The sequence below is a fragment of the Cetorhinus maximus genome, chromosome 29 (genome assembly GCF_964194155.1).
Source record: "Cetorhinus maximus chromosome 29, sCetMax3.hap1.1, whole genome shotgun sequence".
NCBI lineage: Eukaryota > Metazoa > Chordata > Chondrichthyes > Lamniformes > Cetorhinidae > Cetorhinus > Cetorhinus maximus.
Genome location: NC_135907.1, coordinates 12,360,666 through 12,384,437, shown reverse-complemented (window position 1 = coordinate 12,384,437; position 23,772 = coordinate 12,360,666). Strand labels below are relative to the sequence as shown.

Sequence of the window (23,772 nt, the reverse complement as noted above, 5' to 3'; positions counted from 1 at the left end):
CACCTCTTGGCTGGTTGGTTGGTTGGTTGTTTGTTCCCTGGCCTTGGCCTGAAGCGGCTTCTAACGTGGTTCGGATTGCGGCGGGTCCTGGCAGCGATGTCGGCAACACTGATCAGGAAGGGGCTGGATTTCATGAGCGGAGATGTGAGAGGTAGGGGCATACCCCCATTCCCCCCCCTCCACCGGGGTCGCGGTTGAATTTAAGGCGCGGACCGCTCTCCTCCCCTCTCGGCCTCACGGGCACGTTCGACCGGGAGCGGCGATTCCGACCTCCCAGCTCAGGGGGGCGCTGTGGTTCGCGCCTGCAGCGCCCCCTGCCGCCCTGCCGGAGATTAGCGGCTGCAGCGCCCCCTGCTGGAGATTAGCGGCCTCAGGCATTAATCCCAAACCTCATCTCCTTCACAAATTGCAAAATCCCAGTGAAAGCTCATTGAGGTGAAACTCTTAACCCTGATTCTCCCTTTACAGATGCTGCCTGACCTGCTGAGAATTTCCAGCATTTTCTGTTTTAATCTCATACAGAATCATAGAAATGTACAACACAGAAGGACATTCAGCCCATCCTGTCTGTGCCAGCGGAAGAAGAGTTATCTAGCCTGAATCCACTTTCCAGCTCTTGGTCTGTAGATTCGGGCACTTCAAGAACTTATCTAAGTACTTTTTAAATGTGATGAGGGTTTCTGTCACTACCGCCTTTTCATGTAATAAGGTTCAGATCCCCACCACCCTCTGGGTAAAAAAAAGTTCCCATTGACTTTAAATGTTTTTCCCTATTCCAAAATGCTAAACGCAGATTGACCTATTCGGGTTTCTTCTGTGCTCTGGAATTTCCTCCCTAAACCCCTCTCTTCTTCAAGAACCTCCTTCTTCGACCAAACTTTTAATCACGTGTCCTACCTCACATCTCCCTACGGGCTTGGTCTTTGTAAACCACCTCAGGATGTTTTGCTATGTTAAATGCGCTCTCTGAAGGCACATTGTGTTATGTTGAGCCAACAGGTGTCATTGTGTCCCTGGCGTGGGCTGAGCTGAAGGATTCAAGGTAATTCCTACTGAGGGTGACCCAACTCTTGCAGAGAAAATTAAGGGACGGCTTATATTGATGAGAGGGAGGGGGAGTGCTGCCAGAGCACTGGGGAAGGGGGGGGTGGGTCATGCTGCCAGTGCTGTGAGAGTGAGGCTGTACAAACTGGAGGAGAGCGGGTAACTGGGCATGCACAAAACACTCCTAAAAAGGCCCAAATTCCAGCGCCCCAGCACTACGCAGCCTGGCACACAACACTGGACGATCCATAAAATAAGGGCCGCTGGTCACCCTCTTGCCACTAGACACGGAGAGTCACTTCACAGGCTCTACGCAAGGATGCCGCCTGTTCAGTTTTTGAATGCAGTACCTGAAAAAGCTCCGCAATGAAAGCCAGCCCACACTGCCTTAGGTATTTTGTTCTTAAACAACTTGTACTTATATAACACCTTTCACTTTCTCAATACGTCCCAAAGCCCTTTACAGACAAGTAAGTGTGCTGGAAATGTAGTTCTTGTGATAATGGCAAATGTTTTAGTTTCAAATTCATCCAAAGCAAAGCAAAATCAAAATTTAAGCCTTAATCTGGCCTATAGTCCTGCCTATTGTCCAGTTTTATTGGGCTTTGGTGGTGAGGCCACGCCTGTGTACAGTTTTGGTCTCCTTACCCAAAGAAGGATGTACTCCCTTGGTGGGGGTCTGAACAAGTTCATTGGATTGATTCCTGGGATGAGTGGATTGTCCAATGAGAAGCGATTGAGTAGAATCGACCTATATCCTTTGACATTTAGAAGAATAAGAGGTGATCCTGTTTAAATGTAAAAAAAAAATCCTCAGAGACCTAACAAGGTAGAAGCTGCGAGGCTGTTTCCCCCCCTGGTCGGAGGGTCTAGAACTAGAATAAGGGATCAGCCATTCAGGACTGAGGTGCGGAGAAATTTCTACACTCAGAGGTTTGTGATTTTTTTTACCCCAGAGGATGGTCAGTTGATGAGTATGTTCAAGACTGAGATCAATAGATTTTTGGGAACCAAGGGCAATAGGACAGGGAAGTGGAATTGAGGAAGAAGATCAGCCATCAGCTTGTTGAATGGTAGTGTTGGCTGAAGGGGCAGTAGGGCATACCCCTGCTCCTATTTCTTATGTTTTTGTGTTTGGATTTGGGAAAAGGTGGCTGCACCAGCCATGCTCGCACTACACCCCATGTCATTTATAACTGCATCTTCAAACTCCCAGGTGCCAAACGATCGCCCTTCATTCACAATGTTTCTGTAGCCACCAAGTTCCTCAACTGCTCCTTCACCTCCATTTTTGCTCTTGTTCCGAGTGAAATCTTGCTATGCGTGCTTGGCTGAGAGCCCAGACTTCTATAAAAGGATTAACTTTGTTGACACGGGTGCAGAGAAGTGAAAACTTTGTTTGATTGACAGCTTTCTGATGAGTTGGCATGGATGGTATAAGGGGCATGTATGTGGCATGGGGAGTGGGTGGTAGGAGCAGTGAGGGGTGAATGGCTACAGGGCCTAAAATGTAAGCAAACAACTGGGACGATTCCCCACAGAAACAAGCAGACCTTTTTAACTATCCCACTTCGAGACTCGGCCCCTCCCCATCTGCGTCGGGGCAGTGGTGCAGGGGGGCAGCGGCCAGCCTGACTCTAACCCACTCCTGCCTCCCCAGAACAAAAATTGGGTCTGGTGGTGACCTTTTCTACCGAGGCGGGTCTGCTGAGTCAATAGGTTCTCCGTCGAGCTAATCACCTCAGTAGTGAAAATCCGGCCCTGTGTATCATTCTGTAGAATCTCATGAAGTATCAAACCCAAGGAATGAATGTGATCTCGGACTGTGATTCTCTTTTTGGTTGTGGGACCACTTTCAAGTGGATTAGTCATGGACACTGCCCCCCCCCATCTAAAATATAATGCCATTTAATACTCAATATAAAAGTGCTGCATGAAAAATTTATTTTAATAATGGATTTACTTACAGATATTTACTTTACAGACATTTACTTACAGATATGACAATGCTTGTGCTACTCTGTGCTCCTCTGTCTGCATTCCCCTCCTAGGCGGACACCCAGCACACCCTACGCTGGAAATATGGTGGTTGCACTCCAATCCCCGGACCTCTTGGAATGTCACTACAGCCCCCCCGGGTTGTGGGGGGGGCAAAGATCCCAGTTTGAGAACCACTGATCAAGCAGCAGCGCCCCTGGGCTCCGAGATGGTGTTTGGAATCCATTACTGTGATGATTTATCCTGGCAATGCTTGTGCTTTGCCTATGAAGATCAGTAGAGGTTCTATTCCACAGAAAAGAAAAGTCCATCCCATTCCCAGTCCAACTGTCTTTCTTTACCCAAGTTTGAGCTGGAATTTAACTGGCGTGTTCACGTTCTGATTCTGGGTAAGTGGTGACTGAAGTTTCCCATTGCAGTTTCAGGTAAAGGGAAGGGCAGGAAGAAGGCGATTCCAGGACACTCATGTGGTGCCGACCGTCTGCATCTGGTTAATACGAGCAAGAAAGGAATAAAGAAGCAATTAGAGAGAATTCAGGGGCAAGGGAAGAAGAAGAACAAAGCAACTGTCAAGGGCAAAGTAGTTAAGTCAGCGCTGGGTAAGTGGCATGGTTGTGCCAATTTGAGTTTCTTTCTCTGCGGGCATGGACGCTTTCAATTACTTAGCCCCCGTCTGCTGAGAGTTTGAACGTAAGAAACAGGAACAGAAGGGGTCATTCGGCCCCTCTGGGCTGTATTCAATAAGATGATAGCTGGATGGATCTTGGCCTCAACTCCATTTTCCTGCTGACACCAGCCCCCCCCTGCTATTTGACCGTTAACTTCCCAATATTCCAAGAATCTATCTCAGCCTTGAATATATTCACGACTCAATCTTCACTGGTATCGGGTAGAGCGTTCCAAAGATCCAGAACCCCCTGAGAGAAGAAATTCCTCCTCATCCCTATCTTAAATGGGCAGACCCTCATTCTGAAACTGTGCCCCCCCCCAGTTCTAGATTTATCCACAAGGGGAATCATCCTTTCAGCATCCACTCTGTCAAGCCCCCTCAGAATTGTATATGTTTCGACGAGATCACCGCTCATTCTACTAAACTCTGATGAGTCAAGCTGTTCCAGCTTTCCTCATAAGACAACTCCTTCATCCCTTCAGCTTAGTGAATCTCCTCGGAACTGCCTCCAATCCAAGTTTGTCCTTGCTTGGGTAAGGAGACCAAACCTGTACGCAGTACTCTGTTCCCACCAACCCTCTGTGCAGTTGTAGCTATTACATAGAAAGAGGAGGAGACCATTCAGCCCTTCAAGCCTGTTCTGCCATTCAATTCGATTATAGCTGATCTAACCCAAGGTATGCGTTTTTATATTTAAAAAAAAGGTTTAATTTTGGGGAGGCATTTTTGGTTCTTTGACCTCCCAATGGCTTCAGGATTGCTACAGACTCCAGATAAGGTTCACCCTTCCGAAGGCTAAATCTAAACAAGCAGTTGTACTGATGCATTGAAGATGTGAAATGGAGTGACCAGAGTGGCTGAGAAACCCGATAGTGTGGATAAAAATGGAAGGCTAGATTGCTTAGACCTTGAAGAAAGAGGGCGATTGAAAGGGATCACTCTTTCTGGCCCCATGTATCATTTTGTTTTGTTCCAACACAATTACTGCATCTCATGTACTGGTTAGAAATGGTCAATTTGACTAATTGAAGAATAAACAGGTTAAAGCCTTGGTCATAATAATGCAGGCAGTAAGCTTACCTAAAACACTTAACAGTGACCCTGCATTCAGGGGAATAAACCACATCTCCATCAGGACACCGGTGGTGTTGGTGGCCTGGAATGTGAAAAATATGGTCACACGGGCAGATTCCGGCCAAATTGTCACCTGGGGCCTCTCCTCCCACGGGTAGGGAAGGAGAAAATTCGGCAAGGTGCGTCCTCGCTCCTGACCTCTACCCAGAGACTAATGTTAGAAAGAGCGCGCAGTGGACGGGATTAGATTTGCCTGTGATACACATAATCCACAGCCCCTGCCAGAAGGGCGAGGTGGGCGGGCGTGGGAATGTAAGCAGAGTTGCTTCCATTTGTGCGTTCGGCATGGTAACCAGCCAAACGGTGATGCTACCACAGCTGTCGGCTCAGACTGTTGGATCTGCACTCTCAGCTGGAAGCAAGAGCTGGCACATATCGTCGAGGCTCATCTGATGCATGGCCAGATGGGTTAGATATCAGTACTCAGTAGCTGCAGAGATATTTTCCAATAAGGAGTCAGTGTCTTCAAAAGGTGAACAGAATTATGTAGAATTTACAGCACAGAAACCAGGCCATTCGGCCCAACTGCTCCCTGTCAGTGTTTATGCTCCACACGATCCGCCACCCACCCTACTCATCACAGAATTGTTACGACGCAGAAGGAGGCCATTCGGCCCATCACATCCGCACCGGCTCTCCAAATGAGCAATTCACCTACTGCTTTTCCCCTTAACCCTGCACATTCTTCCTTTTCAGATAATTCCCTTTTGAATGCCTCAATTGAACCTGCCTCCATCACACCCTCAGGAAGTGCATTCCAGACCTTAACCGCTCGCTGCATGAAAATGTTTTTTCTCATGTTGCTTTTACTTCTTTTTCTGATTACTTTAAATCTGTGCCCTCTTGTTCTCGATCCTTTCACGAGTGGTAACAGCTTCTCCCTATCTACTCTGTCCAGACCCCTAATGATTTTGAATATCTCTATCAAATCTCCCCTCAGTCTTCTTTTCTCTAAGGAAAACAGTCCTGGCTTCTCCAATGCATCTTCATAACTGAAGTTCCTCATTCCTGGAACCATTCTAAATCTTTTCTGCACTCCAATGCCTTCACATCCTTCCTAAAGTGCAGCACCCAGAACTGGGCGCAGTACTCTTGCTGAGGCCAAATCAGTGTCTTATACAAGTTCAACATACAAGCAAGGAGCAGGAGTAGGCCATTCAGCCTCTCGAGTCTGCTCCACCATTTCATAAGATCATGGCTGACCTGATAGTAACCTGAAATTTGCATCTCACCTACCGCCGATAACCTAACATCCCCTTGTTTACCAAGAATCTATCCACATCTACCTTAAAAATATTCAAAGACTCTGCTTCCACCACCTTTTCAGGAAGAGAGCTCCAAAGACTCACGACTCTCTAAGTGAAAACATTTTGCCTCATCTCTGTTTTAAATGGACGACCCCTTATTTTTAAACAGTGACCCCTAGTTCTAGATTTTTCCACAAGAGGAAACATCCTCTCCACATCCACCCTGTCAAGACCCCTCAGGATCTTATATGTTTCAATCAAGCTGCCTCTTATTCTTCTAAACTCCAGTGGATACAAGCCTAATCTGTCCAACCTTTCCTCATAAGACAACCCACACGTTCCTGATATTACCGTAGTAAACCTTCTCTGAAGTGCTTCCAATGTATTTATATCCTCCCTTAAATAAGGCGACCAATACAGTACACAGTACTCCAAATGTGGCCTCACTGGTGTCCTGTACAACTGAAGCATAACCTCCCTACTTTTGAATTCAATTCCCCTCGCAATAAATGAAAACATTCTATTAGCTTTCCTAATTACTTGCTGTACTTGCATTCTAGCCTTTTGTGATTCATGCACTAGGACACCCAGATCCCTCTGCGCCTCAGAGCTCTGCCATCTCTCACCATTTAGATAATATGCTTCTCTTCTATCCTTCCTGCAAAATGGACAATTTCACATTTTCCCACACTAAACTCCATCTTTCAGATCTTTGCCCACTCACTTAACCTATCTATATCTGTTTGTAGCCTCTGTAAGCCCTCTTCTCAATTTACTTTCCTACCCATCTTTCTGTCATCAGCAAATTTGGCAACCATCCCTCCAGTCCCTTCATCCAAGTCATTTATATAAATTGTAAACAGTTGAGGTCCCAGCACTGGTCCCTGTGGCACAGCACTCATTACATCTTGCCAACCTGAAAAAGACCCATTTATCCGTACTCTGTGCCTCCTGTTAGCTAGCCAATCTTCTATCCATACCAATATGTTACCGCCTATACCATGAGCTTTTATTGTCCGCAATATCAAATGCCTTCTGGAAATCCAAGTGCAGTATATCCACCAGTTCCCCTTTACCCACAGCACATGTTACTTCCTCAAAGAACTAACCTCCTTGCTCTTGTACTCTATGACCCTATTAATAAAGCCCAGGATGCTTTATGATTTATTAACCGCACTCTCAACCTGTCCTGACAGCTCCAATGACATATACGCATATACACCCAAGTCCCTCTGCTCCTGCACCTCTTTAGAATTGTACCCTTTATTTTATATTGTCCCTCCATGTTCTTCCTACCACAATGAATCACTCATCCAACCCTATCAGCATATCCTTCTGTTCCTTTCACCCTCGTGTTTATCTAGCTACCCCTTAAATGCTGTTGACCTAAAGTACTCCACATGGCAGCAAGCTCCATATTCTGACCACTCACTGGGTTTTCCTGACCTCCCTATTGGATTTATTGGTGACTAGTCACATTGATCATATTTAATTGGAAACACCTTCTCAGTGCCTCTCTTATCAAACCGCTTCATGATCTCAAAGACCTCAGCCTTCGCTTTTCTAGAGAAAAGACAAGTGGGAAAGGACTTCACTGATCAGTGTTCATGGTCGTCATACTCAGCCCCTGAGCTGATGAGAGTCTTGTTTGCCTCCACAGAGGAGTATTGGAAGAAGAGGCCAGCAGACCACACTCAGGAAAATCTCCGGTATATGCTTCGTTCAAAGTTCCTGACTGAGGGCAGTGTTACTCAAAAGGTGGGTGTCTTTAGCATGCCAGTTGTTTGCAGTTTTCCCTACGTAATGGAAGGTTGTAGATTGAGGTGCCATCCCGAAGGAAGCCTTGAATTTGTAAATGTGATCCGATCCTGAAGCTGCATCAGACAAAGCTGGAGAAAGGACTGGGCCCTTAAGAATGTGTCAGCCACGGCTCAGTCCATAGTATTCTCGCCTCCGAGTCTCACTCCAGAGACTTGAGCAAAAAAAATGCAAGCGGAGGTGCTATCCTTTGGATGTGACATTAAACCGAGGTGCGGCCTGCCCTCTCAGGTGGCTATAAAAGATCCCATGGCGCTATTTCAAAGAAAAGTGGGGGAGTTCTCCCCAGTGTCCTGGCCAATATTTATCCCTTAACCAAATTCATTAAAACAGATGATGTGTTCACTTTAAAAAAAAAGAGAAAGACTTGTATTTACGACATTCGGCTCCTTCCATTAGCACAAGATGACCCAAAGCGTTTTTTTGAAGGGTCAATGTTGTAATGTGGAAAACATGGCAGCCAATTTGCACACGGCAAGCTCCCACAAACAGCAATGTGACAATGACCAGATAACCTGATTTTGTGATGTTGGTTGAGGGATAAATATTGGCCAGTTCGCTGGGGATAACTCCCCTGCCCTGCACCCTCACTAAGGCCGATGGGGAATTAGCAGGACGTGGGACTAATTAAATAGACGATGACCCGAATGGCCTCTCCCTTTGCTGTATTATTCTGTGATTCAATGAATGGCGTTATGTAACGATAAAGCTCTTGCCTTCTTCAGCCCAGCACACAGGCTACCAGAAAAAGCTGACGTGAAACACGTCTCTCAATGTAAAATTATAATTGTGTTTTTTTTTTAAATGTTAGGTTTTGATGCACAGTCAAGGAAGGAAAGCAAAGGACCTCCCAGAGAAGAAGGAAGTGAAGAAGGAAGAGAAGAGCGTATTCACAGAGAGTGAATTTAGGAATTTTGAGAAAGAGTATTTTGGGATGCCCTAACTGCAGCGGAAAGTTAACTTTTGGTGAAAAGAGTGGGACAGCCTGGATGCAGTTGTTGAGCAGAGATCACAACACCTAATTAGCTCAAGCCTTAACTATAAAGACTGTACTGGGAACTGATCAGATGCGTGAGAGGGAAAGAGACTGAAGGAGGAATGGAAGTCTTAACTATCCCCAAGATCAAGACCAGCCTGCAAACTCTGTCGGTGTATAGTAATTGTTAAAACCTATGATTGCTCATAGTTCTGAGTTTCACTGCAACATGCAAACATTTGCACTAAATATAGAGTAAACATTGCGTTGTACCAGATCACTTACACTGATTTCTAAGATTACTAACTCATGCCAACATTTGTGTAACTTCTAGCTGCCTTACTGACAGCACGCAGTTACATCCTGGAACATTTCGAGGTATTTTTGCCCTTCTCCAGTTCGCCACGAGCCATCCCAAAGGACTGGGCCATCTCGCTAGTCATGTAGACCAGACAGGCCAGATTCCAACCCCAGGCTGTGCTGGATTTGCTGATCTGAGTTTGGGGTGCTACTATTAACCCCCGTGCCCCGCGTGTTAAAGTCGTGGTAATAAGTCAGGGTTCCTGCTTCTAAACACTATCCAGAAATGCCAGTTGGACTAATGCCCACATACCAGATGTGGATCGAATTGGGCTCAGTCACCATGCCCATCCCCTCCCCCTCCAGGCACGATCCTGGCTCTTATTGTTCAGGCTTATTGCTGAATAATGGCCACAGGTGAGATGAAGTCGGTGCCTGTGTAGTCAATGCGCACATCCACCCCTAACTTGTTAAACTTCCCAGTGCCTTTTATACAGGAAGAGTGAAGTTCAGGAAACGTCTCCCTACAATCACTCTTACCCTGAAGGTTCCAGCTGCTTCCAATACCACACCCCACCCACCACCATCTCGAGCTTGGGAGAGGTCAGGCCAATTCTGTCAGCATTACAGCAGTTGAACAGTCATCCTGAGTGCGGCTAACTCAGTGCAGATTTAACCATTCAGAATATCACACTGTCACACCAATGTGTCCTGAGACATTCCCCATTGCGTTTAACTCAGTGCCACACACCCACCAGCTGTCACTATATGTTGAGTCATCAGGCGAAGGTTCTCAAGTGCAGCAAAGGCTTGAGTTGCCTGACGCAAAGCACTCAACCTGATCCTGTGCTGCTAATCTCTCCCAAACCACTGGTGACTCCCATTACAAAGTTTCATGAGCGCTTTCCCCCCCATTACCACCACATCCAGATGAGCTCACTGCCAGCAGGATGAGTGATGTCCATCACCAGTGCCATCATCGCGTTACCATCGATGAACTGAGTTACAGGCAAAACATTCCAATTTGTGAGCGTCGCTGGAACTTAGCATCTCAGCGTGTCACTGGCAGCCACCGTCACCAGTGACAGATCTGTGCTTTATTCTAACGTTACACAGGCCAGAATTATTTCTCCAGGTATAACCTAGCCTATGGCTCAGCTGCGTCTCAGTGTCTAGCACTTCTGCCTCTGAATTGCAATACTGTGGGCTCAAGACAGTGGCATAGTGGTAATGTCACTGGACTAGCATTCCAGAGACTCCAGCTTCAAATCCCACCCTGGCAGATGGCGAAATTCTGAATTGAATAAAAATCTGGAATTAAAATCCTGATGAAGACCACAAAATCGTTGCCGATTATCATAAAAACCCATCTGGTTCACTAATGTCCTTCAGGGAAGGAAATCTGCCATCCTTACCTGGTCTGGCCTACATGTGACTCACAGCAAAGTGGCTGACTCTGCTGGCCTAGCTGGTGATGTCTGTATCCCATGAACAAATAAAAAGAACCCCAGTGTAGTGCTGGAGATGCCTCTTTCAGATGTTAAACTGAGGCCCCTTCTGACTGCTCAGGTGAATATTAAAGATCCCATGTCGAAGAAAAGTGTCCTGGCCAATATTCATCCCTCAATCAACATCACATAAAAACAGATTATCTGGTTGTTATCACATTGCTGTTTGGGGGGGCGGGGGTTTGCTGAGTACAAATTGGCTCCCACGTTCCCTACGTTACAAAAGTACTTTTTTAGCTGTGAAAATATTTGGTGGTCGTGAGAAGCGTTATATAAATGCAAGTCTTTCTTTCTTTCCGCACTATTTTGTCTTGTGTGCAGCGAGTTAGGGTGATCTGGATTGCACTGCCGGCCTGAAATGGTGCCGGGAGCAGAGTCGACAGTGACTTCCAAAAGGGAAGAAATTTGCAGGGCCACCAGGAAAGAGGGGGAATGGGACTAACTGGATGGCTCGTTCAATGAGCCAGCACAGGCCCAGTGGGCCAAATGGCCAGCTTCTGCGCTGTCCTATTATTATTCCATGATTACTGATTGTAAAACCGATTCAGTTTGAAAGCGTTGAGCAATGCTTGTCGGATCAACAGGCCTGCCTGCCAGTAGGGAGCAGTATCATTCTGCTTCTCGGTGGGGTTTTGCAGGCTGGGGAATGCAAAAGGCCTGTCTCCATTTCATGATGTGGTGCAGCCATTTTGTGGGCCCTCCCAGAGCCGGGCTGCTCGATTATCATTATGGCTTGAAAATTTCCCGGTTACCGAGGGTTGCCTGACAGCTGAACCTGGACCCAGCCCCTACACATATCCTGACCATGGACCGTTTCTCAACCTTGACTTCTCACATCTCCTTTCGGGCTTTCATTCCTCCAGGATTTCCCAGAGTTTTGAGGAGTGTTAGACTAGTCACCAAAACATGGCTGTAAGCAACCTAGGCATCAAATCATAAAGACTTTAAAACATTGTGGGAAGTTTTTTTTTAACACTTTTTTATAAACTAATTATAAAATATTGGACATGGGGGGGGGAAGAAAGACTGTTTGACTGACAGTCAAGAATCATCGGACCAGGTAACCACAATCCAGGCGACACTTCAGTGCCAATTTTGAGGGAATGCTGCACTGTCAGGGGTGCTGTCTTTCAAATGAGATTCCAGCCCATAACTGACTCCTGGATATCTGTTATCCAGATTAGCTATGATCTAATTGAATGACAGAACAGGCTTGAGGCCCTGAATGGCCCTACATTCCCTCCCTACGTTCCTATTCTCTGTTACTTCCCTCCAGCCCCTGATAATTGAATACCTGCGAACTCTCAGTAGACTCTGACACAATGAATGCTCACTTGAAAGAGGTGTCAGAGGGCCACCAGGGGACATGGAAGGCAAACAGAGGGGAGGGAGAGGGCAGAAAGATTAAAAAGCGTTCATTGGAAGAGTACCTACTTTATTCATTCACTGGATGTGGACATCGCTGGCTAGGCCAGCATTTATTGCCCATCCCTAATTGCCCTTGAGAAGGTGGGGGTGAGCCACCTTCTTGAACCGCTGCAGTCCCTGTGGTGTAGGTGCACCCACAGTGCTGTTAGGGAGGGAGTCCCAGGATTTTGACCCAGCGACAGTGAAGGAACGATGATATATTTCCAAGTCAGGATGGTGAGTGACTCGGAGGGGAACTTGCAGGTGGTGGTGTTCCCATGCGCCCGCTGCCCTTGCATACTTGGTGGTAGAGGTCGCGAGTTTGGAAGTTGCTGTCGAAGGAGCCTTGGTGACTTGCTTCACACGCGGTGCTACTGATGAAGGTTTGGGGAAAGACAAATTATACTCAGCATCCCCTCAGAATAATCTTGAGATGAAAACAGAACGAGCTGGAAATGCTCAGCAGGTCTGACAGAATCTGTGGAAAGAGAAACAGAGTTAAAGTTTTGAGTTGAATATGACTCAGTCAGGATGAGATCGTTTGACATAAAGAATAAGAAAATTGCTCAGTGGGGAGCATGACAAGCAGTGATGTGGACACTTGTTCAATGTGCAAAACAACAATAACTTCCACTTATATAGCACCTTTAACATAGTAAAACGCCCCAAAGTGCTTCGCAGCAGTGTTATCAAACAAAATGTGACACTAAGCCACATCAGGAGATATTTGGGCAAAATGACCAAAAGCTTGGTCAAAGGTATAGGTTTCAAGCACCTTAAAGGAGGAAAGAGAGGCACAGAGATGGCGAGGCTTAGGGAGGGAATTACAGAACTTGGGGCCTCAGTAGCTGAAGGCCTGGCCATAGTGGAGTGATTAAAATTAGGGACACACAAGAGGCCAGAATTGGAGGAACACGGAGACCTCAGAGGCTGCTAGGGGCAGAGGAGGTAACCAGATAGGGAGTGGAGGGGAGGGGGGATTTAAAAACAAGGATGAGAATTTTAAAATTAGGACATTTCTCAACCAATGTAGCTCAGTAAGCACACAGGTGATAGGTGAATAGAAGACAACATTGTCCCATTGTTAGCAAAGTTCCCTACTAATATTTAACAGGTGGGAAACCAGGTGTAACAGAGTAGCTGCCTAGGTGAGATAATAATAACCTTAGGGCAAACCAGACTAACTAGTTTCAGCTAGTGAGCTTGTGTGCAGTATAGCGTGTGGATACAGGCCACATTTCATGCTGCAGGCTGGGGTTAATCTGGCCTATTGGTGAAACAAGTTACCCCTCCCTGAAACCAGGCATTTGAAGATGCGTTTGTGGTATTTAACTCCTCAAGGAATATTCTGATAAAGGCTGCTGAATGAGTCAGTGAGTTTATACAATGAGTAACTGAGCCTAGGAGACCAAGAAGCTTAGAGGTTCCCCTGTGTGTACTGAATTAGACATTTGGAACACCAGTACCCTCCAACCTTCCCTCCACACCATCCAGACCTGAACACACATATCACCATCACTGCGTCAATAGGAGCAGAAGGATGCCATTCAGCCCCTCGATCCTATTCCGCCATTCATTTGGCACATCGTGTGGTGTGAATGTTACTTGCCACTTATCAGCCCATGCCTGCTTACATGCTGGCACAGACTGCTTCATTATCTGAGGAGTTGCGCAGGAACTGTGCAATCATCAGTGAACATCCCCACTTTTGAGCAAGTGCCTATCGTTGGGGGCCTGGGACGTTGCCCTTATTTCTGTCAGGTTTAACTTGTACCAATGGAGAGTTTTCCCCTTGATCCAACCTGATTTCAGCTCTCCTCGGGCTCCAGAATGACACATTCCCATGAAATCCTGCAACACTCAACTGCTTTATGGGAGCACTTGCGCCACTGCAATGGTGCAAGAGGAAGGTTGAACATCTTCTCAAGGGCAACTAGGAACGGGCAATAAACGCTGGCCCAGCCAGTGGCCCCCGCAGCCAGAGAATGATTTTTATAAATACTTTTTGAAACTCTGCCTAAAATATGAACGTCAACACTGACTGAAACCATTTAAGGTTTTGATTTTTGTATTTAATTCCACATTACCAAAATAATGCAAAATAAAAAACCTCCTTCCTCATAATGTCAAAAAAAAAACAAATTTTCTGCAGCGGGATTCCTTGAATAGTAAGTGGCTTCCTCATTACTGAGAGTCGTGTTCTGGTAAGGAGGAACTTATAGCATCTGGCCTCACAGTCAAATGGTGCAGTGCCTGCTTAAAGGGGCATTGGTCACTCTATAGGGGAAGGGGAGAGTACAGGGATGGGACATTTTCCGGTTCTGCTAACTCGACCCAGGGAAAAGAGGCCCAGAAGGTCAGGTTTTTGTCCTGCTGGTCAGGCTGGATTAGAAGTCAGGCCTGCCATCCAGGAACAAGTGCGGAGGCTGCCAGGTGCGGAGGTGAGCCGGGCTGAAGGGTCTGCTCTGCCTCTGTGGTCCGGCACCATGTTGGAGTTATTTAAGAAAACTAAAACAAAAAACCGCTCTCCACCCTCAGAGCCCACCCCACACACACTAAGCATGCGACCTTCATGCAAAGCTATGCCACCTCATGCCCCCTACCCATCGCCATTGACTTTCAGACCCCCTATGTCTCTCATACCCTCATGCCCATCATACCCTCTATGCCAACCTATGCCCCTCTACCCACCTCCATGACCCCTGTGCCACCCGATGCCCCACTACCCACCCCCATCGCACCTCATGCCCCCTTTCCCACCCTATGCCCCATGTTGAGGCCAGTGCCATTCATCTGTGCCAACTGTGGAAGGGACTGCCGCTCACAAATCGACCTCTATAGCCGCAACAAATTATGTCCGATCCAGAAGTGACATTTGTCCATCGTCTCCCAAAACGGACAGGTTCCAAAGACAATGAGGGATAAAGAGGAGGAGATGTTTAGAGAGGGTATGTTAGAGTTTGGGGCCCAGGCAGCTGAAGGTAAGACCCCCGACAATTAAAATAGGGATCGTGCAAAAGGCCGGAATTGGAGGAGCAGAGAGATCTCAGAGGGTTTTTAGGGCTGGGAAAGGTTACAGAGGTGGGGAGGGATGAGGCTATGGAAGAGAATTTTAAAATTGAAGCATTGCAGTCTGGGCATAGAATTTGTGCCTAAGCCTTTGGAGTGTGTCTGGAATCCACAATCCTCTAACTCAAGAGTCAAGCTACCTGCGGAGCCACAGCTGACGCTCAGTTCAGGAGCTGCAAAGAGTTATTCCCTTTACAGGATGAGTGTTAACTGAGGGGAGGGGGTTTCCTTTAAGTTTATATAGAATATTAAGGATGTGGGATCAGTGTTAAAAGGGAAAGGGATATTGAAGAGTCTTGTGCTTTCTGTAAAAGATGCTGCTTGACAGGTTTGCAAACCACTCCCTTGCACACAGACCGCAAGCATTATAAGCAAAGTTCTGCATATCTACGGGCTGTAGAGACCACAAATTCCTTGGCAGCTAGAGAGAGCAAGGATGTTGAGAAACAGCTGCAGTGAACCGATGAGATGCAATGACACAGCTGAGCCAGCAGCTTCAAAATAAGAGCAGAAGCTTGTGCAACACGAGGCTCCATTGTAACAGCAAGAGCAACTTACGTCTAAATCATTATAATTAGCATGACATAAAATTACTTAGGTTAAACAACACAGAAACGGGTCATTCGGCACAATCAGCCAATGCTAGTGTTTATATTCAACTCGAGCCTCCACCCATCTTTCCTCATCTAAATCTATCATCCGTAACCATCTATTCCCTTCCCCTTCGTCTAACGCCCCCTTAAATGTATCCAAACTGTTTGTTTCAACCATTCCCTGGTGGTAGCGAGTCCCACATTATCACGGGTAAAGAGATTTCTTCTGAATTCCCTATTGGATGTCTTGGTGACTTTCTTATATTGGTGGCCTCAGGGCCAGGTTTAGTTTATCATTTTAATGAGAATGTATGATTGAGCAAAGGGAAGACAATGATCTTTAAAAAGGGACCATTTCCTTCCCTTTCAGTCAGCATAGAAAACAGTTTAATGCAATTTCCTAGCTTTCGCATTTAAAATCAGTGAATAAGTTATTTAACCACAGAACTAAATCCTTCCTGGTCACCTCTTTGTTTATGGACAATCAAATAAGTACCCTGATTTAGGAAAAGTTTTGATTCTATGAATTGGAAAGTTGGATTCCGGTTGCTCCAAGAAGGAATGTTTGCAGTGAGCACTACCATCTAGAAGGACAAGGGCAGCAGGTACATGGGAACACCTGGAAGTTCCTCTCCAAGTCACTCACCATCCTGACTTGGAAATATATCGCCGTTCCTTCACTGTCGCTGAGTCAAAATCCTGGAACTCCCTCCCTAACAGCACTGTGGGTGTGCCTACACCACATGGACTGCAGCGGTTCAAGAAGGTGGCCCACCACCACCTTCTCAAGGGCAATTAGGGATGGGCAATAAATGCTGGTACAGCCAGCGACACCCACATCCCGTGAATGAATGATTAAAAAAAGTGAGTTGCAGATTTCTGTTGGTCATTGTGCATGTTACAAAGAGGCGCGTATTTTCTTGCAACAAGCTAAACATTTCTAAAAGTTCTTTGCTAAATCCAGCACCTCGAGCAGGACGATATAACAATGCATTCTTTTACATAAGAGTGGAAATTATTGAGCTTCTTTTCCTGGTAGCTGTAAGTCGTCCATGTTTCACAGCCACACAGCAAGGTGCTGAGAACACAGACCTCATAAACTATCAGCTTGGTCCTAAGGGTCAGCTTGATGTTAATCCATGTGCATTTCGCGAGTCAGCCAATGAGGTAGCTACTTTTCTTATGCTTGTATCGAGCTCTCCATCACAGATTGTCCGTCACCGTGGACCCAAGGTAGCAGAATTTGCTAACCACTTCCAGTGGGGCGTTATTTAGCGTGGTTGGGGCAGAGCTGCAACACCTTGTCCCAAGACCATGGTTTTCTTGATGTTTATAGCCAGGGAGAACAATGTACAGGCATGGGAGAAATAGTGCATGAGTAGTTGTATTTGAGTTGCCTTTTGGGTGACTAGCACAGCATCAGCAGTGTAGAGGAGTTCCCTGACCAGGTTGCATTGTGTTTTTGTCTTCACTTTTAGTCTTGGTGGGCTGCAGAGCTTTGCCGTCTGAACTAGTGTGCAAGCCCACTCCTTCCATCTCTGCAGGGAAGGCAAGGGTCAGGAAAATGGAGATGAAGACACCAAATGGACTGGGAACTCAGACACAACCCTGTTTCGCTGCAATCTTCACTCCGAAACTGTGGGAAGTGGAACCATCAAATTGTCCCATGCAACTCATGTTGCCATGGAAGGAGCAGATGAGCCTGAGGAGCTTTGGTAGGCAGCCAATTATCCCCAAAATCTTGCTTTGCTGATGGTGTCGAATGCCTTAGTAAGATTTCCGAAAGTAAGGTAAAGTGATTTTTAGCCTGTTCCCTACACTTCCCTTGAAGCTGGTGTATGGAGATCATGTCCGTAGTACTTCTCCGGCACAGAAATCACACTGTGCTCCAGATACACTCACTCTGCAAGTAGTTGGAGTCTTTTAAGTATGACCCTAGCAAAGGCCTTCCCCGTGACACTAAGGAGTGAGGTGCCCCTGTAGATGTTGCAGTCTCCTCTGCCAGGTTTGTTTTTGTACACTCCCATTTAAAATGACTCCTTTAATGTGGTTAGACGTGCCAAGGTGCTTTGACAAAGATTATCATTGCAAAACATTCTGGCAACTTCTATATCGCTGCCACCTTCTCAAGTGCAATTAGGGATGGACATTAAATGCTGGCCTTGCCAGTGATGCCCACATCCTGTCAATTAAAAAAAAAATCATTGACATGCTGATGATAGTGTTCAGGCACTCCTATGAACCGTAACTATACAAAATGCCAAATGTGATAAAGGTGATTTAATGCCAAACACAATAAATTAGAGGAGCTAAAATAGAGGTGTTCAAAAGTATGAAGCGGTTTGTTGGAGTAAATAAGGAGAAACGGTATCCAGTGGCACTGCATGGGGATGTTCTTGGCAGCACTGCCTGCTGCTGGGCACTGATGTTGGGTGTCTCACCCTATCTAGCTCACACAGAATGCTGGCTAACGTTTGGGATGTGGGCAAGTGGAACCCCTGACGGTGCCTCCTCAGCAGAATTGTTTTCGCTCACGGTCTGTTCTCCTGCAGGAGCCTTTTAGTGTTGGGAAGGTCCTAGAAAGCTGGGGGAAACGACCCTATCAGATGGCCAGGTCACTGGGTATAGTCAAGAAAGAAATTGATAAATTTTTGGATATTAGGGGGCGTCAAGGGATAAGGAGAAAAATTGGGAATATGGCATTGAGATAGAGGATCAGCCACGATCATATTGAATGGCGGAGCAGGCTCGAAGGACTGAATGGCCTACTCCTGCTCCTAGTTTCTATGTTTCTATGACAACAACAACAATTTGCATTTATATGGCACCCTAACATAGTAGAACGTCCCAAGGCACTTTCTAAGACTTTTATCAAACAAAATGTGGTGCCAAGTCATATAAGGAGGTATTAGGACAAGTGACCAAAAGCTTGGTCAAAGAGGTAAGCTTTAATGTGCAACTTAAAGAAGGAGAGAGATGTAGAGAGAATTAGAAAGGGAATCCGAGAGTTTAGGGCCAAGGCTCCTGAAGGCACGGCTGGTAATGGTGGAACAAGGAAAATTAGGGATGTGCAAGTTGCCAGAATTGGAGGAACGCAGAGATCGCAGATGGCTAAATTGGACTGAGCAGTGAAGTTGATGCTGTTGGAAATGCTTTCTGGATGGGATTGTGGCTGAAATGTTAACCAGTATATGTAAGGACATAGGAAAAGAAAGGTGTTAAAATTTCTGTTCACAGTGTTCCATTCTAAGTCCCCAGGTACAGAATTAATTCGCCTTATAGACACTTCCATTGTGCCAAAGCTGCCATATGATATGAACATACAAATTAGGAGCAGGAGTAGGCCACTCGGTCCTTCAAGCCTGTTCCGTCATTTGATAAGATCATGGCTGACCTGATTGTGGCTTCAACTCTACTTTCTTATCTAGCCCCTATGCCTTTGACACCCTTGGCAATCAAGAATCTAACTAACTCTGCCTTAAAAATATTCAATGACCCTGCCTTCACCGCTCTCTCGGCAAGAGAATTCCACAGACTAATGACACACTGAGAGAAAAAATTTCTTCTGATCTCCATCTTAAGTGGGAGATCCCTTATACTTAAGATAAAAGCAAAAAACTGCGGATGCTGGAAATCCAAAACAAAAACAAAAATACCTGGAAAAACTCAGGTCTGGCAGCATCGGTGGAGAGGAGCACAGTTAACGTTTCAAGTCCAAATGACCCTTCAACAGAACTAAGTAAAAATAGAAGAGAGGTGAAATATAAGCTGGTTTAAGGTGGGGTGGGACAGGTAGAGCTGGATAGAGGGCCAGTGATAGGTGGAGATAACCAAAAGATGTCACAGACAAAAGGACAAAGAGGTGTTGAAGGTGGTGATGTTATCTAAAGAATGTGCTAATTAAGGGTAGAAAGCAGGACAAGCAAGGTACAGATAGCCCTATAGTGGGGTGGGGTGAAGGAATCGAAAAAGGCTAAAAGGTAGAGATAAAACAATGGATGGAAATACATTTAAAAATAATAGAAATAGGTGGGAAAAGAAAAATCTATATAAATGATTGGGAGAAAAAGGGGGGGATCGGAAAGGGGGTGGGGATGGAGGAGAGAGTTCATGATCTAAAATTGTTGAACTCAATATTCAGTCCGGAAGGCTGTAAAGTGCCCAGTCGGAAGATGAGGCGCTGTTCCTCCAGTTTGCGTTGAGCTTCACTGGAACAATGCAGCAGGCCAAGGACGAACATGTGGGCAAGAGAGCAGGGTGGAGTGTTGAAATGGCAAGCGACAGGGAGGTCTGGGTAATGCTTGCGGACAGACCGAAGGTGTTCTGCAAAGCGATCACCCAGTCTGTGTTTGGTCTCTCCAATGTAGAGCAAACCGCATTAGGAGCAACGAATGCAGTAGACTAAATTGAGGGAAGTGCAAGTGAAATGCTGCTTCACTTGAAAGGAGTGTTTGGGCCCTTGGATGGTGAGGAGAGGGGAACTAAAGGGACAGGTGTTGCACCTTCTGCAGTTGCATGGGAAGGTGCCGTGGGAAGGGGTTGAGGTGTACGGGGTGATGTTTGTTTTGCTGGGACGCTGAACTAATATTGTTCCAAAGTATTTCCACATGTCATAGTTTCATGGTCAAACCTTCAGACTATGCCATACAAATGAAGGGCATCAATTGTTCTGGAGACAGCGGAGGGCACCAAGGTTAGTTTTACATTAGAAGAACAAAGAAACATATCAGAACCACTTTGAAGCATGCCAAAGTACCTCACCTGGAAGGTACAGCTTTGAACTGCAGTCCCTGCTGTTATATAGTCAAACGTAGCAGCCATTTTGTGCAGCGCAAAGTTCCACAAACAGCAGACAAGATGGGTGATTGGTTAATCTGGTCTTTTTTGGTTAGTGTCGGCCAGGACATTGGGAGACATCCCCTGCTCTCTTCGAAAAGTGCCATGGAGGATCTTTAATATCCCGCTGAATCACCAAAGCAGACAGTCCACCCGTCTAAAAATAGAGCATTACGACCTGGAAACCATATTTTGCAATGAGATGCTGGGACTAAAGTTAAAGAGGGGGTGTATTTGTGCAAATCAGAACAATATCCTGAATGTGAGTCCCATGTATTAGATAAGCCAAGTCCTGAATATCAGGGCCAGGGAGAGAAATCATGAGCCCTGGTGCTTTTCCTGTTTCTGTTCTCCCTTATTCCTCCCTCAACTTTAATCCTCCCCCCTCTATCATCCATGGTATTTTGTCCCCTTTCAAGATTCGCCAATCAATTCACAAAACAATCACTGAAATGTCCCGGCAAACTGAGAACACCCATTGTTGGCATCTGATTACAAATATCATTTGATATATACGCAGCATGGTTCATTAATGTTAGCAGCGGCAACTATATAATGCAGTGTTAGTTCGTGAGCTCCCTAAAGGTGATCCCACCGTGACTATTAACCAAACCAGAATGTACCAATTTTACTTTAACAGCTTTGGGCAATGTTGTTAATTTGACAGGAAAATATCCCATTAGTTATTTATAAAATTGTGCAGACAATAACACTGATTTCAGTGGCTGCTTCAGCCCTCATTAACATATTCTGCACAATGCACCATACGGACATGGTAACTGTAAATTCATATTTGGGGGAAAGATTCAATACTTGCAACCCAGATAAACTGCACAAGATCTTTTCCATTCTGCAGGAGTAGAAGGAGATTTTCTTCTGCCCTGGTGCATGATATTATTCAATATAATTATTTCATACAAGGGGTGTAATTGGATTCTATTTTATCAGTAATCTCACAGGGTAGAAAGATACAATGACTCCTGAGCAACAAAGTGGAATGATTAAACAACTTACGGCTTCATTGTCAGTGAGAAGCATTTGACCCTTCAGGTGTCTCTGTGCAACACAACTTTTAAGAGGCCAGAAGACAAAGACTGAATGGTTCACAATTGTATCTGTGTGTTTTTGATCAGCAAGTCTGAAGACTTTGCCGATTGCTGCATCTCACTAGAATATATTTTCAATATCTACTAAGCAACACAACTTTATCACCATATTTCAATACCTCAAAAAGCTCATAAAAAGCACCAAGATTGAGCAGGACAATAGGTAAGTAGACAAAAGGACAAGATTGAAGTCAATGGAAAGGATTCCTGAGAATCATGTGCAGTGTAAAGCAGGTTACTGATTCACTATGAGCCCATTATGGACTCCTGTCCTGGCAATCACCCCTCACAAAACCCACTCACAATAAACTTACATTGGCAACAAAATAAACACAACTCCAGCCATGATTCCACCCTCTACTCACAAGATAATTATGGATGACAAGGGCCACCTAGCCCAGCTCATCTCATCCATCCAGAATGACATACGAACATACATATTAGGAGCAGAGGTAGGTCATTCGACCCCTCAAGCCTGCTCTGCTATTTGATAACATTGCCTACCAGTGACTACAACTCAAAAGTATCTAGTTGGCTGTAATGGGATTTGAGATAGTGTGAAAGGTGCTATATAAATGTAGGTGCTGTCTTTCTTTCATTACACCTGCAGTAGTAGGCAGAGTGACTGTAGCAATAGTGAAATTAGAGGCCCAATGCTGATTCTCTAAGGATAATTAATCACCGGGCAATCACCTGATGTTAGGAAAATGGCTACAAAGAAATTGCTACATTTACAAAACAATTCTGTAGCTAGCCTCCCCTCCAACCCCCCTCCGACACCCCCACCAATCTCCCCCCACCCCCATCTAACCTCCCACCCAACCCCACCCCCCCCTACTTTAACCACCCCAAAAACCTTCCCCCACCCTTTCTTACTTCTCCCCAGCCACTCCTCCTACCTTCCCTCAACCCTCCCTCTAACCTCCCCCCAACACCACTCCCCCCAGCCCAAAACCTGGCCTGCAACCCCTCCCCCTCCAATCTTCCCCCACCAACTCCCCGCCCACTCCCGGCTTGAGTTCCCTCCCCTCACCTTCAGGCATCTTTGTGGATTTCTAGCCAGCTTATCAGAATAAAAACCCCAGGACCGCCCATGCTGCCCGGAGGTCAGGAGCAGTAGCAGTGAAATTGACACTGACACTGACAGACCGGATTTTTAACAATTAGAATCCTTCAGCCTGACAGATCTGGGGTTTTTTAAGCCGCTCTTTCAGGTCTGCAGCTCTGGCTTCTCAGTGTGGACAAGGAGAGACTCCATTTACAACATGGAGCCAAGGTGCCCCCAGACGCCAGGCCTTGCCCCAGTCCCCAGGACCGCCCAGACCCCGGTCACCCCCTCCCCCAGACACCAGGCCACCCCCAGGATTCCACCCCCCCCATTCCCAGACACCAGGCCCCAGACCTCAAGGGCCCCAGTTCCCAGAACTGCCTAGGCCCTAGCACCCCCACCCCCAGACCTTGAGCACCCCCCTGGATTCCGCACCCCCTTCCCGCTCCCCCCACCCCAGACAGCAGCCCAAGACCTCGGGTCACCCCCAGTCCCCAGGACCCCCCCAGACCCCGGGCTCCCCACAGACACCAGGCCCCGCCCAGACCTCAGAACCACCCAGACACCAGGCCTCCACCACAAAACCACGGCCCACCCTCCCCCTACAATCACTGGGGCCCCTCCCAACACACCGGGCCCCCTCAGTCCCCGGAACCCTCCCAAAACCCAGGCCCCCATGACCCCAGGCCTCCCCCAGATCCCTGCCATCCCAGACGCCGGGTCCTGGTGTTTGGCATTGTCAGCACCCTACTCCCAGGCCCTGTTAAGTATGCCCCTTGGACATTAAGCAGAATAGTGGGGCCATTTGTATAAATTTAGATCAGACAGTAAAATGGGGATCTTTAGACCAAAAGGGGTTAATATAACCCATTGGACAGGACAGTAAAGCAGTATAACTAGTAAAGTGTATGATGACAATGCATTTTGGACTCTTATCAACTTTGTGCATCTGTGGAAAGCCCTTCAACAGTCGCTTAAAATATCTGACAGGAGAGCTCTGCGGTTACCTCAGGGAGGT

At 46.4% G+C, this 23,772-nt stretch overlaps 1 protein-coding gene across 1 annotated transcript; it reads left to right on the top strand.

Annotated features, from left to right (window-relative positions):
* Nucleotides 1–9,160, top strand: rps19bp1 (ribosomal protein S19 binding protein 1). Its single transcript, XM_078532176.1, has 4 exons — nucleotides 1–151; nucleotides 3,462–3,641; nucleotides 7,754–7,851; nucleotides 8,723–9,160. The coding sequence occupies exons 1-4, from the start codon at nucleotides 97–99 to the stop codon at nucleotides 8,852–8,854; spliced, it is 465 nt and encodes a 154-aa protein (XP_078388302.1). The 5' UTR covers nucleotides 1–96; the 3' UTR covers nucleotides 8,855–9,160.
* The last annotated feature ends 14,612 nt before the right edge of the window (nucleotides 9,161–23,772 follow it).